The sequence below is a fragment of the Pectinophora gossypiella genome, chromosome 10, assembly GCF_024362695.1.
Source record: "Pectinophora gossypiella chromosome 10, ilPecGoss1.1, whole genome shotgun sequence".
NCBI lineage: Eukaryota > Metazoa > Arthropoda > Insecta > Lepidoptera > Gelechiidae > Pectinophora > Pectinophora gossypiella.
This window is the reverse complement of record NC_065413.1, coordinates 13245951-13264790: the sequence shown is the minus strand read 5'-3', so window position 1 is coordinate 13264790 and position 18840 is coordinate 13245951. Positions and strand designations below refer to the sequence as shown.

Genomic DNA, 18840 nt, shown 5'->3' with positions numbered 1-18840 from the left:
TAACATTTAGAATTAATAGTACCAACACGGGGGCGGTGGCCATTTTTTTATTGGTATTCTCAACGAGTCTTCTTGTGGGATTGGTCCGTGGTTATGATTCCCCGAAACAGATATGATGTTATATTCAGGTGTCGTGAGAAGTGAAGCTCGGCAATTCTTCACCCTCGAACAGTACCACCGTAACCCATCTTTTGGAGGGTAAGGGTACTTCGCGTATGTGTAGTTTAGGTACTTGAGCAACGGTCGTCCCCTCTTCGACATGACTATAGATGCTGCGGAATAAAGTTTCATGTCAGGCCAATTGAAGGATGATTATAAACTTAAGCTCTCGACACGCGCTCGGCGTGACGGCCACCGCCAACAGTGTGACGTCTCTCCTATTTTTAAGTTCATTACAACTACAGGCGTCGCGCTTTCGCCCTGTCACGCCGGTTGTGTGTCGAGAGCTTTGTGCAGCCTAGCAAAAGAGTGGCAATGACATGAGGCAAATGGCATGAGGGTTGCTGATTTTGCCTAAAAAGTGATGGTATAAAAATCGTAGATACCTACTTAGAAATTCTAGTTACTTTACGTACCTGCCTTGGTTCATAATTGCGAAGATAGTTTACAAAGAGCAAAGGGTTGCTTTTCTCAAATGTTGCTTACTTGGAAAGGAAGATAGAATATTTATGGAGTTTTAAAACTACAAAAGGTGAAATTAATGATTAATTTTATTGAAAAAAGTAGCGTTTAAACTAAAACATAATAACTATCATTTATTCCCATACAGTGTTAAGGCTTAATTTTACATCATACTCGCTATGTTAAAAAATAACTTAAAATATTATTCACTGTTAAAATAACTCTAGTACGTGAATACTTTAATTCTAATAAACTTGATCAATAATCATAAGTAAACGGTATAGTAAACGTGATTTTTACAAATCTTAACACATTTAGTATTTTTCAATTTCGTACTTTTTATTGATTTTTTTTTTTGTAAAATACTATGTCTCTACTCTACATACTATGATAATTATTTGTAACATTGTCTAGGTATAAGATAGAGACAAATTGCATTCCTATAATATTGTTCACAGTTTGCACTTATTGGAGTGACAATTACAACAACTTGTGCAAAATTTTACCAAATTTTAGGGATGTAAGAGCACCGTCCGAATGAAGAGGGAGGCCTGTGCAAATTAACCCTTTTTGAAGTCGACATGTAGGTCTACACAAGAAATAAGGAAATATCTCGAGAGATCAGCCCTCGCGGCACGGGAAGCGCACGCAATACGAATTATATCGAGTGCTTCGACCAATAGCCGCTCGATTTCTATCTACGTAGATAGCATTCGCTGCGTTTATTGGACGAAGATCTGGATATAATTTGCGCCACGCGCGGTTGTGATGCAGGCCCTGCATGGGTGGAATTGACGTATAGCAAAGTTGCGCTTGACGTTGATGCCAGGTCAGTTTTACATAAACAAGATTACGCGAGGAGCGCACTTTATAAGGCGGCCTCTGCGTAGACCTGACGTCATAGCCTAGGCCACGAGAATAAGGGTTTAACCACATCTGGCAGGACCTCATAGCACTTTCCTATGCTTCTATAGCAAGAGAAAGCGACCGCACGCTGTCGCCTCTTCGATTCTGCCGAGGGCGGTCGCTCTCTCTCGCTCCAGCAAATGACGGTTCTGTGTAACAGAGAAGGATAGAAGCATAGAAGTTTTCCTTAGTTGCTTTTAGAGAATCAAAGTTCCAGGGTCAAACGAGACGGCTCTTAGAAAAATCAGGGCGAAATTAATCAGACTCAAATATAAGCGGCTCTCTTAAAGCTTCGAGCACATGGTTCGGCTTCAGATAGTACTTCGGCGGGTCATGGCAATGTTCTTCGAAAGCCGACGTGATGACGTTACTGTTGTTTGTAAAGACGCAAGCGCGACAGTTCTTCAGCGTCGAGCAAACCCAACGAGACCTAGAACCCTTGTTGTATTGTTTCCTGTAAGTGTAATGTTTGAACAGTAACATTTCCTTGCCTTTCCTGGACGTTATAACCACTGCCGTGTCTGAAATTAAAAAGTGGAATTTAAAAAAAAACTAAGCATGAGTAATTTTAAAGTCTGACATTGTATAATATGATCAAGAGCACAGCCTAAATGATCTAAAGAAGCGACTGATACGGTATATTCCACAAAAACGAAAACCACGTAGGTAAGTGATGTAACAGTCCCTTAAAACCATATTTATTAGGGAGTCGAATCCAAGGCATTCTCTACTGTAACGACAGACATTTGATTGACAAAAAAGTAGTTACCATTAGGAGCTTCGATTGCTGGTTGCATGGGCGCGGTATGAGTGTGTTCTTGGTTCGACATTATTATCTCATCATTGTCGTTCAAGTAAACAAACGCAGGGCAGTTCTTGTCAATGGAGCACACCCAACGGACACCATGTTTTGACTTATAAGCCTTCCGGTATCTATGGTCGTTATACTGAAGAATGGTCTTGCCACGTCGTGACTCTATGAAAACGGCCACTTCCTCGCTCGGATCTACATTTTCAGTCACTTCGTAGGTCAATTCATCGTCAGTAAGACCATGTTCCTTTATTATTACCATTAAGTCATCGGGTATTTCAGGGAATTCTTCTGTATTCGTTTCAACCAGGTCCTCCTCAAAATCTTCTTTAAAGTCACCCTGTGTATCTGTAAACAATTATCTACATTTAAAAATCTTAACAGATATCCAATCTTATACCTTCACCAACATAGTTACCTAAACTATATATAGTAAGTTATTAATTACTGGAGTATTTTTAAGTTACAAATGGCAACACTGTTTACAATCAGTGACGTTGCCAATCTTAACTTCAAATAAATTGATAGAGTTTGTTTAAAATAAAACACATGGCACCTTCAATCGGTATATTTTTTATATTGACAGTTACAGCACATTTTACAAATTATGTGTGTATGTGTGGTCGAATAGACTTTATTTCATACTACCAAGTAGTTTCAAGATGTTTATTCATAGGTAATAATAATATATAATACCTAACTAATGTACAATTATTGTAAAATTAAAATAAATAAAAAATACTCATATTCGGATACAGAACAGAAATACAGAAATAAATAATGTCAATATAAAATAATGTTATCAAAATACTGAAAACCTTTAAAAAATATTGCTCGTTTCAAATATCTACAAACATTACACTAATTAGCGAAATGGTTATGACCATTTAGTAAGGTTGTATTCATCGTTTATCGTGTACAATTGTAAATAATACTTGAAAAGGTACTAGTCTTATGACTGTCATGTTATTGGAAAAATGCAAATTAAGGTATGAATACCACAATAAATACAAACAAATTTAATAAAAAGTGAAATCTCGCAACCTATCAGGTGGCCAAGTGAGTGGCCAATCTAGCTATCTACCCTATCTGTACAGACTACCTATACATTACTTATCTGCTGCTGGGGTCTAAAAAGGCCACATCATCTTAAAAAACAATATTGCTAAGGTACTTGCACCCTATAAGGGTCGGCTTTTAATAAGGATCATGTATGAAAACTCACACTTGCAATTTTCAAATGCCTCAGATGGCTATTTTTATTAACTACAAAATGTAAGAGAACAGACGAAAGGAATTAATCGACCTCAGTGGACCAATAGCGATAAGCGCTGAATGACGGAGAACGTCGACCACGCCGATCTCAGGGTCGGTATCGGGTTTTTAAAGCGTTTTTTTGTCGCGAGCTGATCGGCTGCGTCTATAGTTTGAGTAATCGGGTCACCAGGACCGTATATACGTCCTTCGGAGAGCTCTGAAGGTTATTCCTCATCCTCGTTGGATTCTGTTACTGTGTCCGACCATGCGGCAGAATTTTCCGATTGATTCTGGGATTGAGATTCTGAAGTATTTGAGGACTTCTGGCCTGATGGCCGAGCAAGAGGTTTCGCAAACACTTTGTGTGGTTCTTGATTAGGACGTGAAACCCCATGGTGGATACCATTAAAACAGGTAAGACAGAAGAAACCTCGGCATTGTACGCAATAAGTGTTGACTTTTGTGGTTTTATTCTTGGCAGTCTTACTGCCGTATATGCCAACGTTGAAGTCATAGCATCCTTTGCAGCGCCGGCGCACAACGCGAGGTGATCCCTCCATTTTCGCCAGAATATGGTTTTTCCAGTTACCTGAAAAACAAAATTTTGATGAGTCTGTTTAATGTCTGGATTTTGAGAACGAATTATTCGTAGTGTTTTGAAAGCGTAAGATTTAATTCGAAACTACAGGAATAGGTCACTAGGTTTTCTTTATTTATTTTATAAATATAACACTTGATAGACATAAAGAGACAGTTCTAATAAAGGTAGGATAATAATGTATTTAATACCCTGGAGTAAATTCATAGACACTTAACATTAATATCACTGGGCCAATACTTTAGGTACAATTTCGAAATACAGGCGGAATAATACATTATACAACCACATGTATTTTGCAATATGAGCCTCAAAAGATGCACAAAACACCCTAAAAATATTTTTAATAATGGCGTATTTAGGTACATACGGTAAGTACTAATATTTTACAGTAATATATTACAGAAAATAGTTGTGTGGTGTAATTCAACACTTATAATTATGTTTCCCTTAATCTAGTCACGCGATAAATGTAGGTATAGGTACCTATATTAAAGTTTTACCTTACCATAAAATATAAATTAAGTAACCATATTATTTTATTTCACATTTTATTCAGTAAATCATCCCCCTAACATTATCCCATTTTGCACAGGGTAAAAATGACACAAAAATATAATAAAGAGTACCGTAAATTACAAGATCGATATCTAATAATTCAACTTACTGAAATGATAATGGAATACAAGAATATATGCTCAGCGTAAGTGTAGAGTATGCTCCACGAAAGAAGTCCCGCGGATTTCAATGGAACTAAATGACAAGTCATAATGCGGTAGTTTCCAAGTAGTCAAAACAATTACATTTTATTTAACGTCAAAACGCGAAATTACTATGGAATTTGTATGACAATCTGTGACGTCATAGGAAAACGTGATAAAATGTGGTACTTATTATTACATTTTTCTTTATTAAAATTCATAAATAAGTAAAATAGAAAAAAACAAAACGTTTTTGTCACCTTTAGGTCTGTCTTTATTTAGTAATCAGAATTTTATAATTTATATTTGACCTAGGAAACTATTCTATTCTATGCAGAAACAGCGCAGCGACCGCGGGACTTCGTGGCGCGTTTTTAGTGGCGCGTTCTTAGTGGCGCGGACTCAACTCGCTTGTCTGCGGTCACACATTATTTACAGCGGCGATCTACACTAAATATTTATAATTTAACCTTAGATACAGAATTCATATAGCAAGTAGGTTCTCTTAGACTATAAGATTCTACTGTTTAGTCCTTAGGTGCTACATCTTACATACAAAATTTTCTTACAAATACACAGTCCTTAAATCCTCTAGATTCCATACTAAGCTTCAGGTTCAGGAGGTCGATAAATCTGAAAGTTGGATAGTTCTGGCGCCGTTTCCACGTAGAGACCATCAGGTGTTTTATCGTACACAGGAGGTTTGTGGGTGTGTTCGTGGGATATGCAGACGAGTTCGTAATCATCGTTGACGTGTAAGCATACGCTGCATTTGAAGCGAATCCGTCCTGAGCAGTACCACCGCTCTCCTCCAGACATTGGTGATGGGTTTGTGAACGAATATCCGTTGAGCATCAGCAACGTAGCGCCATCTATCGCTGTTACTACTTGTACTGTAAAATATATAATATTAGTACTGAATATTCGAAAAAAAAAACCTTACTAACCTTACCTTATAGTACTTAGTGACACTTTTTTTAGTTTATTTTTTATAATATAGTCGGGATTCCAATTATGATCTGAGCGAAAAATAGTGTTATAATTTTACATAAAACTTTAATTCTGAAGTTGCTTAATTAAGGACAATAATTACTGTACAAAGCTGGGAGGTAAATGCGCATGTTGATATTTGCTTATCATGAAACGGTTCTCATAGTCAGTATAGATCCTAGCTCGGCAATGCCTAGTTGAGCAATACCAGCAGATTTTCCCCAATGCAGTGTGATGTTTCCAATAAGTGTACTGACGAAACAGGAGTACAGGTCTTCCTCTTCTTGATAATATTAGTGAAGGTTCGAGTTCTGCGAAGTGTAATCGTTATTGTAATAGTAAAATTAAAACTGGTCGCACTTTGGACGCGTGTTTTGCGCGCCTGTCTGAGAACTGATATTAGGCAGCTAAATTACTCAATTGTATATCAATATTTTATGTTTATTTTTATTTTTTTTAAAGAACGTCTAGGGCCCTGTGCCGAGGTTTTTCTTGCAGCTTCTTTTCCCCGGCTATACAGGTTGTGAGAAGCTGCAGTAGTTTTAGGCGGATGAGACGTTCGTTATGTAAAAATTGACGATTCAAAGTGTAACTATGTTACCTACTGAATAAAGATATTTTTGAATTTGAATTTGTTCGTTCGAATTTGCGTCGTACACTCTACGACCAACTTGCATTAGTTTGCGTTCTTGCCGAGTCTTTATGCACCTGACGTCAATAGAATATCCAAAAACAATTTGTCTTTTTGCAAAAAACACTTAGAACATACAAAAGTTCTAAGTTAACATACATAATATGTTACCAAACAACAAAAGACAAACGATTCTAGGATATTTTTGCGGTAACACTATAAATATTGACTTCCTGTGTTCCAAAACTCACCGAATAATTAGCACGGACAAGAAAAATTCGCACGAAAACGCGTCCAAAGTGCTACCCGCCCTAACTCTCTCGTAATTATAATAAACTTATAAGTTAAAAACTTTTCATACACGCTAACGAAAGTCGAAGGAGGCCTATTTTCAAAGTAGCTACCGCCTGCTTTTTTTTACGTGACTTATTGTAGATTTGCCGCAGATGGCATTAACTACTTGGCCGGACAAATGGGGAGCGCTGAAGGCTCTCACCCGGTACTACCGGCTGCGGATCGTTACATTTTTAAACTTCGAACAGAAAGGTACAATATTTACAAAGAAAGGTCAAAGATATAATATAAGATTTTCAGGATGAAATTAAACGCAATTTTACTACAGAATTAAGTAATGATTTTATTAATAAACAACACGATTGTTATGTTATGGTTCTAAATATAAAAGTCTCATAATAAATAAATTCATATACGTAAATTTTTTTGTTTGCCAATGACACACTAACATTAGTTTTTAAGTAATTTGTAACTAACATATTATAGTAATATTCGAAATAAATGCTTTTGTTATTTATAATATCCTAAATAATGACAAAATATGAAAAATTATTTGATAAAAATAAAAACACAAAGTACATTGTAACTACAACAGATAATTCTTGTTGAGGTAGATGAAATTAAAAAAAAATAACATTTTACCCATGTTGTTCAAATGCTTGGAATTAGACGGTATAGTTCCGCACTACGATCTTTAGGTAGAAATCCCTATACATATAAAAACTTTATTTTAATAATAAATAAAATATACGTATAAAACTATTCTTATTATTATAAGTAGGTAATACTACTTACTTATGTGTATACACACAGTTCAATCGATATATAGCTCACATGTTAGCTATCGGTCATGCACAGTGGTCACCAAAGTAATTATTCTTAACTTTTTTTATATTTATTCTCTATTGGTAGGTACCATTACCATACAAGATAATACACAAAAACGTTTACAAAAGATGCGATTAAACTTTAAGCAGATCTAAGAGCAATTATACTTAATATGTATGCACCAAGGAGATTTATTTGTAAGTAAATTAAGAAACCAAGTTCATTGCTTTACTAGTTTTGAACTCTCGCCACACTGTCGTCACACTTTCGCCCAATCACGCCGGATTTGTGACGAGAGGTTTAGTACAGGTATAATTCACTCAATAGATATGAAAATGGCGTAGATATTTACAGTTATATTAATAAGGAGGTATTCGCAATGTAAATTAGAGTTAATCACATAAAAATAGGAGAAATAGCCCCGCTGCTGCGTGGCTTTCTCAAATCAGAACAATTTTAATATTAAAGAAAATAATACTACGTGTGATCATAAACGTAAATTTTAAACCAATCCCCAATTATTTAACCTAAGATTTAAAAAGACAAGCTGCAAAATATGCTTATTTCGAATATAGGTACTTCTCTAGCCTTATTCTAAGGTAGGCTTTACTCCGGTACCTAAGTACAGAGCAACACACGTGGTTTTCATAGATTTGACATCTTTGTAATATACAATGAACAATAATCTTAAATGTTAGTGATGTAACATAATATTTTTAATACTAGCTATGATTAAAGACCTTGCAAAGAGAAGGAATATATGATCAGATTATGAGTTGCTACCTATATTGCTACTCTTTATTTTGATCAGCAGGGCTAACATGCGCTGCTAGATTCTACACAATAATTAATAATAAGCACTCTATAATAATCCTTTCGCAATTTACTGAACAGTTGTAAAATAGACGTGTTTCGGCTTATTTTCAACTTTAGGCCTATCATGTTCATGATTTCCTTTGTAAAGTACCACGTTTAAGTTGTCATCAGTTGTCAAGCTAGCTTTGCACTCGTCAGTTTTACTTGCAGTGCACTTCCATACAGTTCCTTTTTTAGATTTCGTCCTTCGAGAGAATGTATACATTTTATACAGCAGTACGTATTTTTTCTTCGAAGCTTTTATGAGGACGGGCCCTGAAATAAATAATGTAATTCGTAAACATGGTTGGATTTAAGACGATTAGTTTAATAACATAGATATGTTGTATGTGAGTAGTAGATACTACTAATATGTAGTATTGAACAAATGAGGGGTTAAAAACGCCACATCGAAATAATTCATCTAAAAAAGCAATATTTAAATTTGATATTTGTTTGCATTGCGCACTTAGGTACTTTTATATGGGCAAATGTCAAATGGCAATATTGCTTTTTTAAATTAATTGCTTCGATGTGGCTTTTTTAACTCCCCATGTTATAAGCTGCGGTTCGAGTCGTCGGGACAAAAATTTTAGTGACATGCTCCTCAGTCCCTAACGACCGAACTGTAATTGGTAATTAATAATAGGTACATAAGGTATAAAATCATGTAAACAATCATACTCGATTAGCGGAAAGAAATAAAACAAACCTTTAAAATAATCATATATTTTATTATACACCAAATAAAAAGAAATAGTTTTGGCTATTTGCTCTTATGCAATTTAATATACAATTCATCAGAAATATTGCTTATAAATAATATTTTCTTTTTCGTGAGTTACTGTTTCCGGAACATCGCAGGACTGATTTGGATTTATAGAAATATGTAGGTATGGTATACATATATATATATATATACAGTCAGGTGTAAGTGACATCGTAACGAATACCGAGAGGGCTGATTCAGCTGATTACTTATTCTGAGTTATCAAGTAGAAATTTCCATCGCAAAAGTATAGAATTGAAAATCTTACTAATATTATAAATGTGAAAGTTTGGGAGTATGAATGTTTGTTACTCTTTCACGCAAAAACTACTGAATGGATTTTAATTAAACTTTACAGTAATGTAGCTTATACATCAGAATACCACACAGGCTTTAACAATAACAAAAAAATCGGAAATTTTTACTAAAAAAAATCATGAATTTTGCAACGGAAAATTCTACTTGATATCAACTCAGAATCATGGTCTGAATCATCCCCCTCAGTATTCTTTACAATGTCACTAACACCCTGTATACGTATATTTTATTATATATATTTATATATATATTACACAGTACGATGCTTCTTTACCACGGCTTACACCAGGGCTTATACCAAGAGGACGACAAAAAAAAAGATGGGCGGATGTGGTCGAAAAGGGCCTGTGCTCGTGCAATGTCTCCGCGAACGACACGTCCGAAGAGCGAAGTGGAAGAGGATTACGAAGAAGGCAGACCTCACCATCAGAAGGGAATAATAAATACCAAGGAGAGAAAGAGAGAGAGAGAGAGTACGGCTAGCTTCTTAAGGGTCGTTTCTTTCATTTTATTTTTTCAGGTATTAAATTGTATCTGTGGTAATCTGTGGTGGAATTCATAGAAACACCAGGTGGTTTTGATTTTGATTTGATTGAAAACTCGTCGAAGATTGAGGTTGCAGTGACAAATTAAAACAGTAAATAATAGTAAAGAATACGAACAACGGCCTCCGTCCTCACGTGGTTGAGGTTCGTGGTTTCGAATCCGGGTGGGGACATATCACAAAAATCACTTTATGATCTATGGTTTGGTTAGGTTAAGAACTGATACCAGTTGAAGTCCGAAAGTAAGATGATTTGTGCTTCGGAGGATACGTTAAGCAGTCGTCTCCGGCTACTGTTTACTTAAGTAAGTACGTAGCCGTAACATGAGCCATATGAGGGGAAAGGGGGAGAAAGGAGGACCTTTCTCAGCCTAATAACGCCAACAAATGGCAATTTTATTTTTGACTTATTATTTATTACGTACTAATGAAATTACATCGATCAACCACGTTTATTGATGACGTCACGATTATGTACCTATTTCTATGAAAGTTCCATAAAAATATTTTGTTTTAGGCTTTTTGGCGGGAACGGGAACGGAACAGTTGCTTTCTTCATTGAATAATCTAAATAATTAATACGAAGTGGTGTTTTGTGGATAATGATCGCATTAAGTTAGTCAGAAAACATTCGCGATAGTGTTATTATATCGGAATATTCAATAAACAAGGTGTACCTATCTATTTTCGCTTCGTGCCAACAAGCCGCTTCATAACTTGAAAGTTTATGCGGAATTTTGAGTTAATTCGTTTGGGGTTCGGAGTGGGAGTCTACTCCGAGGGTGGGGGCTTAGGTTTCATCATCATCACCTTTCATCATTCCATTAATCATCAAGAAAAAAAAATACGTAAGACATGGCTGTATGGGCATAGTTCCCTTTGCCTTACCCTTCGGGGAAAACCAAAACAAAAAAAAAGACAAAAAGAAAATATTTGTTTTAACGTTTCGTAAAAACCTACCTATCTCATTTGATTAAGTTTTTATTTAGCGTATTATATGTAGGTAGGTATATACAAAGTTCGTTGCCATTCATGTTACAATTTAATGTACAGTCCGTCAGAAGTAACATGGAATTTTGGAGTAGGGTGGTTATGATAATTGTTCGCAATCAGGACTTTTCCTTCTTCATTAATTTTTATCTTTGCCGGACATTTGCCCCTAAAGTATCTTGAACAACGCAGGTCCAATTTATTCCTCATGGAATATGTATGACTATCATACATTATGATCCTTTTTCCGTTTTCCGATTTCAAGTAACGAATTGTATCTGTGGAAATGAAAAATTTTAGAAATATTTTAAGAACCCATTCGAATTGCTAAGCTACTGGCCCTGATACCTGCAGACACTAATTTAATTTTAAGTTATACCAGTCATTTTCTTATCGCGGGATGGATGATTGACAAGTTGACAACTGTCAATTTTAAAATTATTGAGTGAGTGGATGAATAATCTCGCTGATAGGCAACCCGTTTGATGTGTGCTGTCAACTTAATCCTGTAGGGTTATTGGGCAATATAAAAGTTTGGGAGGGTTTATTTTTATTTATTGCATAAAATTATGTTCCATAAAGGAGATCATCGGATTTCGGCCCAGAAGTCAAAGTGCCGGCCAAAAAATAATTTTGCTATATTCCGTTAGATCTTATCCGTCTGAGTATTTATTACTATGGCACCAAAGCTGTAGGGTTAATATCTTCGGTTTTATTCGAATTAAAATAACTGTAATTTTCATACATTTTTGGTGAAAATGTGAAGTGCCGGCCAAGTAACAATAATGGTATATGTCCTAAGAACTTATCCGTCTGAGCATTTATTACTATGGCACCAAAGCTGTAGCGTCAATATTTTCGGTTATATTTGAATTAAAAAAAAACTTGTATTTTTCATACATTTTGGTGAATATGTGAAGTGCCGGCCAAGAAACAATATTGGTATATCCCATTAAAACTTATCCATTTGACCATTTATTATTATGGCACCAAACGTCTATGACCATTATTTTGGCTTTTATTGGACTTTACGTTTTAGTTTCTATGTGAAAAGTGCCGGTCAGCAAAAAACACATGTCAAAACTATCGAGAAGATACCTGTAAACATTATTCACTATAACAATAAACGTGTATGACCATTAGTTTGGCTGTTGTTGGATTTTTAAAATCTCGATTTTTGATTTATTTTGCTATAAAATAAAATATGACAGGCGCGTTATTTAAAGGATCGTCAGAATATTTATTACTATGACATTAAACGTCTATGACCACTATTTTGAACTCAATTAGATTTCTCAAAAATCTGGAGTTTTCATAGATGCCTACACTTTGGCGAAAAAAGTTTTATCTGGCGATAATGCAGGTAAAGGCATAATATCGTGGTCGTCTTTGGACACATTTTTATAAATCAAAAATAGGTTTTCGTTTGACCACTATCTCACCTGACTGTGATACACGCTTTAGAAGCTTATTTTTTTTTAAGAAATGTGAGGTACTATGCTATATGGGCTGAGTAGCACCAGGACATTGTGATCGGCATACATGCAAAGTATAACTACCCGACTCCTGTCTTCACTAACAGCTTCTTCAGACGTCATGTCAAAATACGAGTTTCGTCACTAGATGGCAAGCTTATCTTTGGAGGGTGGTAACCATCTACGATCAAGATGAATCAATACCATAATTCAACCTAAACTTAGGCTGTAACGTTGAGTCGAATGTAAAAACTACAGCCAACGTAGTATCTAAAATCAGATAGTATTAATATAGAAGTTCACCTAACAACACACAAAACAATAACACAAAGTATTCATCTGACTAATAACTAGTCATTGGGAAAGCTCTGCTTGTTGTCATTGTTAAAATGTATATAAAAAAGATTTTTTAAAAGTCCAATAAACGCCAAAGTCTACATTTGGTAATATAGTAAAAAAATACGTTTCAAGTAATTTACCAAAAGATTTGACTTATTTTGTTTCGCTGGCTGACATTTTCCCATTTGAACCAAAACGGAAAGAGAGACGAATAAAAGTCCAAATAATGGTCAAAAATGTTTCGTGCCAGATTATTAAATGTTCTAAAGGTCCTTTGTAATCCGCCGTACCACAATTTTTGCCCAAAGCACTTTATTTTTTAACAAAATAAATAAGAAATCAAGATTTTTAAAATACAATAAAAGGCAAACTAATGGTCATAGACCTTTGGCGCTATAGAAAAAAATGTTAACAGGCATCTACTCGATACACTCAACATGGTATTTTTGTTGGTCGGCACTTTTCACATTTGAACTAAAACGTAAATTCCAATAAAAGTCAAAATAATGGTCATAGATGTTTGGTGTCATATTAAAATATATTGAGAAGCAACTATTAGACAGATTTGACGTATTTTTTTCGATGGCCGGCATTTTAACATATTAACCAAAACGGAAAGTCCAATAAAATGTCAAAATAATGGTCATAGAAGTTTGGCGCCATACTAATAGATGTTCTAACGGTCCTTTGTAATACACCTGTATACCTCTTTTTCCTAACGGACATAATATTTTTTTTTACAAAATGTATGAAAAATCGTGATTTTTAAAATCCAATTAAAGCCAAACTAATGGTCATACACGTTTGGTGTCATAGTAAAAAATGTTCAGAGCAATCTACTCGAAAGGTTCGACACATTTTTTTTCTCTGGCCGGCACTTTCAAATTTGGGCCGGCGAAAGTATGGAAAGCCGATGATCTCCTTTGATGCCTGTCGATTAACCGTCCCTTTCCTTTTCGGCGGATAAGAAAATGACAGGTATAATTTAGTATAAACTTAGATGGTATATTCTGGAATCAGCTCCATCATATACCTAAATGGTAGGATTTATGTAAGTGAAAAGTTTTCAATTTACACACTTATTTTTATTTTGCCTGCAATATGTACCTAATACATGATTGCTAGTTATCCCTTTACAGGGTGTTAGTGACAGCGCAAAAAACATTTCATGGGATGACTTAGATCATGTTTCAGAGTTGATATCAAGTGGAATTTTCTGTCGCAAAATAAATAAATAAATAAATATAGAACTGAAAATAGTTTTAAAAAACACAAATTTTCATTATTTTTTCGACAGGAAATTCCACTTGGTTAAATTAGAATCATGGTCTGAATCCGCCGCGAAAGGGCATCCGCCGGCGGGGACGCGGTTGTGTGCAATTGCGTTCCCGTATCCCCGCCACAGGGCGGCAAGGAGGAACACCGTTGGGTTTTAGTGGGTATACCGGGTGGCGACACCCGGGGAGTCCCACATAACCACGTTGTCGTCCCCGGGCGGCGTGGTATGCGTAATGCATTTCCCAACGTTAAAAAAAAAAAAAAAATGATCTGAATCATCCCCCAAAGGTTTCGGTGCGGTGTCACTAACACCCAGGTGTAGTGCCGTTCCCGGGAATGGTCCCAAACAGAAAAATGTACCCGTTGTTAAAACTCTTTAATAGTAAGGACACTGGCTGCTTTTTTTTTTAATTGTTCTTTCTTGCTCTGGACCCATTTGTGCAAAGGTTAGGTGATAAAGGTTTTTTACATACGTTTTGAGCTTTTTTACTGCCGGGAACAGGACCCCGATACCGACCCCGCCGGCGTGGTCGACGATTTCCCTCATTCAGCGCTTATCGGTATCGATCGACCCACTAGGGTCGATTAATTCTTTCAAATATTTTTCCTCTCAGACGACGCCCTGAGCCGAGGTTCGCGCCCAACTGGGCACCCTCAGGCCTGTCTTAAACGTTGTATCGGGCGAGAGCCTTCAGCGCTCCCCATTTGTCCGGCCAAGTAGTTAATGCCATCTGCGGCAAATCTACAATAAGTCACGTCAAAAAAAAAAAACTGCCGGGAATATTCCCAAAGTGGGAACATTTGCGGGAAAGGCACATCGCTAACACCCAAGCGTAATTGTACGGCTACCTGCACGTATGGCAACCCTATATATACATATAATAAATTACTTATAGTTTACATATTGACTAATTTACGTCGCCAACTTAGCTTCTTCATATTCGTCGAGTGACTCAATCTTCATGAGTTGCTCCTCTTCCAAGACTGTCATCTTGCTCAACTTTCTATCACTGACTCTGACGTATTCTCCTTCTTCATTCACGTAGAAGACTGGCGGTGGATGTGTGTGTTCGTTATTTAACACCACAAGTTCATCGGCGTTCGTAAGGACAATTTGTGCGTTACATTTTTTCGAACACCGCGACGAACAAGCCCAACTGGTCTTATTCTTACTCTTGCAGTTAATAGCGTAGGTATAGTGCTCGTAAACCAACAATCTGTGTCCTTTCTTGGATGTTATGAAGTGTATCTCTAAAAAAAGGCGAACAGTCAGCAACACGTAGTTACAGTTTTACCAAACTAGGGGTGGTATTAATAAACTAATCTCAACTTCGAGACTGCCCTCAAGATCATGTCAATGTGACAGTTCTCATATAAAAACAGAGACTTAAGCATGATCTTGAGGGCAGTCTCAGCTGAGATTCGTTTATTAATACCACCCTAGGTCTAAAAAGAACTACAACTAAAATACTTTACTTAAGGATAAAGAAAGTGTAATGCAACAACAAAATATTCTTTATTTAAAAACCATCCTTTTCCATGTGGTCAGCCGATTTCGGTGCAGATGCTTATTTTTTTTTTCATTGTTCAACATCGGCTGTTTTAGCGTCTAATTTCTGTAGGTATGATATGACTAGCCACTTGAATGGCTCTGGTATGAATAAAACTAAACAAAAATTCATCTTTTTTGGAGTTATTTTTACAATAAAATACCATATATATCAGAAAATGATAGAAAATAAAATCAAATCTAATGTTAAAAATACTTTATGTAAAAAAATATTTTATAAGATTCAAGCAACACAACTCAACCAGAAAATAACCAAAGATCAATAAATAAATGTCACAATTGAATAAAATAAAAGTTTATTTTTTTAATAAACACAGAAAAAACATAGGCAAAATTATAATATAACTAGCAAAGGTTTTATTAAAATTAATTTTAAGATTATATCACTCAGGGTGTTCAAAGCCTCGTTAAAAATAAGAAAAAAAAAATATATGCATAAACATCTGGTGGACCCAACTAGCTGACCAGCTAGTTCCGCTCATAACCAACAGATGGCATTGAGTATAGTCCTCAAATGTGCAAGCAAAGTCTACACAACCGCACACAGCGCGCCGCATAATTATAATAACGCATAATTATGATACTGTTGGATCGTGGATCCCTAGTCACGTTACCAACTTGTAGCTAGTCGGTCATCTGCTATGTGTGGGTGCTCTGTTCAGTATCCCGAAAACATTCTTCGGCGGTTGCACACTCTCGCCGCCAAAAACATTATAATAAAAGAAGTTAAACTCAAAACTTTGCAAACAAGAGTTTTAATACAAACCATTCTAAAGCACTGAATTGGACTTTATGAGTTAGTTTAAATTCACATTTGTATTATGTAGATTTCACCTTAAGCAGAGTAAAAAAATATAAAAAATATATTTAAAAAAATTAATGTCTCCTCTATCACAACTTGTAAGTCTATTTTATTTGTGAACAAGAGATTTAATACTAACCATCCTAAGCCAATAAATTGGACTTTATGAGTTTGAATTCATGTTGATTTCACCTTAAGCAGAGTACAAAAAATACAAAATATATTAAAAAAAATAATAATACGTCTCCTCTATTACAACATGTAAGTTTATTTTATTTAAAATATCATTGCTTAGTATATCTGTTTAAAGTAATAAGTAAATAAAAAGACATAAATCCACTTACCAAAATCTACTGCTGATGACATTCGAGGTTAGTATCACTTACCTGAAAACATATTAGTCAAATTAAGAATCAAAACGTCAAATTTAAACTGTATAGGTAGGTACTTCAATTCTTTGTTTATAATTTTTGTATTAATTTATTTATCTAACATGCTTACACATACACAAACTATGTCATACACTACTCTCTACAGACATCCATACGAGAGTAATTATCGTTTGATTTATCGCACAAGAATCACCAATGTGCAAATGTTATGATATTTATATGAACAGGGCTATGCCTATTTCCCATTGATGCTTATTGCCATTTCTGTTAAGAAATATGCGTTGTAACATTAATTTATTGCAGTTAATAATAATGATTACTACATAAAATTATAATATAAACAGGTAGGTACCTTTTGTATTTTCACTCAACTTCCAAACAGCAAAATCTTCCAAGGCCAAACACTATCACACATTGATATTTACCACTTTCCCACGTAAATATCACTCACTACACTTCTAATTATTCAAAATAATGCTTTTTATGTAATTTATATTGCTTTTATTGTAGGAAAATAGATTTGGCATCTTTTTGAGACTGTAAACACCACTAATACGATCCAATAAATTAAAGCGAGTTTGTCACACATTTTACACATAATTAATTTCTCTCTTATTAATTAAAAGCGAGGATACAGGAAATGAATATTTATAAATCAGAATAGAAGTCTTAATATGAAAATAAACAACACAATTTTTAGGTTATCCCGAAGCGTCAAGATTGTTTTATTTATAAATTGATAGAGAGATTTGTAGGCTAAAAATTGAAACTATTCAGCCTTATTATAAACTCGTAGTAAAAAAATAAAAATATAATGCATGTATGACGGGGTTTAAAAAATCACAATAAGAAGCTAATAAATAATGTAATATGTTGAATGTGTATTAAAAAAGTCATAGAAAGGAAAACGAGAAAGGAGCAGAGCAGGTACGGGCGCACAGGCGTGCGCGCACTCGACACACGCACGGGAGCGAACATAACCTTTATTTTATGACAAGGGTTCACCTATTAATAAAATTACTAGGTATAAAATTATACCATGTATAATAGTTCTATCTATTTTCCATTGCATGGTACAAGGAGAGACGATCTCCGGCCGCATAGCATTATGTAAAAAAAAACAGCGACAGTTCTCTCGCTCGCTTCAATGGCATAGAATAGAACATAGATAGGTAATTACTCTTAACTTTAACTCAGAATTTTGATAATCGACAGCATTTTGAACATCATTAATAAAAGTCCTCTGAGATCCGTGATCTGTGGTAACGTGAAAGATCGGATCGTAATGTCACGGGTTCGACTCCCGGTTCGGACTCTTAAATTATTGAATTCTACTTTATGACTTCATAAGTTTGGATCATAAATAATTGATATCATGTTTCTAGGATTTGTGCCCGTTTAATGGCTATAGGATCGCACCCTATTACACGTTACTTCTACATAGCTTCTGAGGAGTAAGTGGATACAGGTGAAATGCTTAGGCAAATAGACGTGCCCTGCACAACGGATGGTAAGGAACTTTACTGTCTTTAACCTTATTGATATTGGAAAGAATCGGTTAGGTATCAATAAGACCACCGCACATACGTACACACATTTTACCTACGCATAAAAACGATCACTTGCACAATCACACTACTATGAGAGATTATTGGTTGTTTTATACATATTCCTGCTACCTACTTCGTCGGTTCTTGTAACAATGTGCCAGAGCTTATCTAACGGGTGGCGTCTTATTTTTATAAAATTATGTTCGGTATTTCTTAATTATTGGCAGTATAGGACACAAACCCAGTCCGACACGATAATACTCTATGGACGTTAGCATTCATGTAGATCGTCATGTTTATGGTGTTACTTTGGTAATACTG

The 18840-nt window shown here is 35.4% G+C and overlaps 1 protein-coding gene across 1 annotated transcript; it reads right to left on the bottom strand.

Moving 5' to 3' along the window:
* Positions 1-728: 728 nt before the first annotated feature.
* LOC126370140 (uncharacterized) lies at positions 729-17672 on the bottom strand. The gene is made up of 3 exons (XM_050014889.1): positions 17322-17672; positions 2297-2686; positions 729-2048 (listed from the first exon to the last, which is right to left on the bottom strand). Exons 2-3 carry the CDS (start codon positions 2598-2600, stop codon positions 1783-1785), a joined length of 570 nt encoding a protein of 189 aa, XP_049870846.1. The 5' UTR covers positions 2601-2686; positions 17322-17672; the 3' UTR covers positions 729-1782.
* Positions 17673-18840: the final 1168 nt, after the last annotated feature.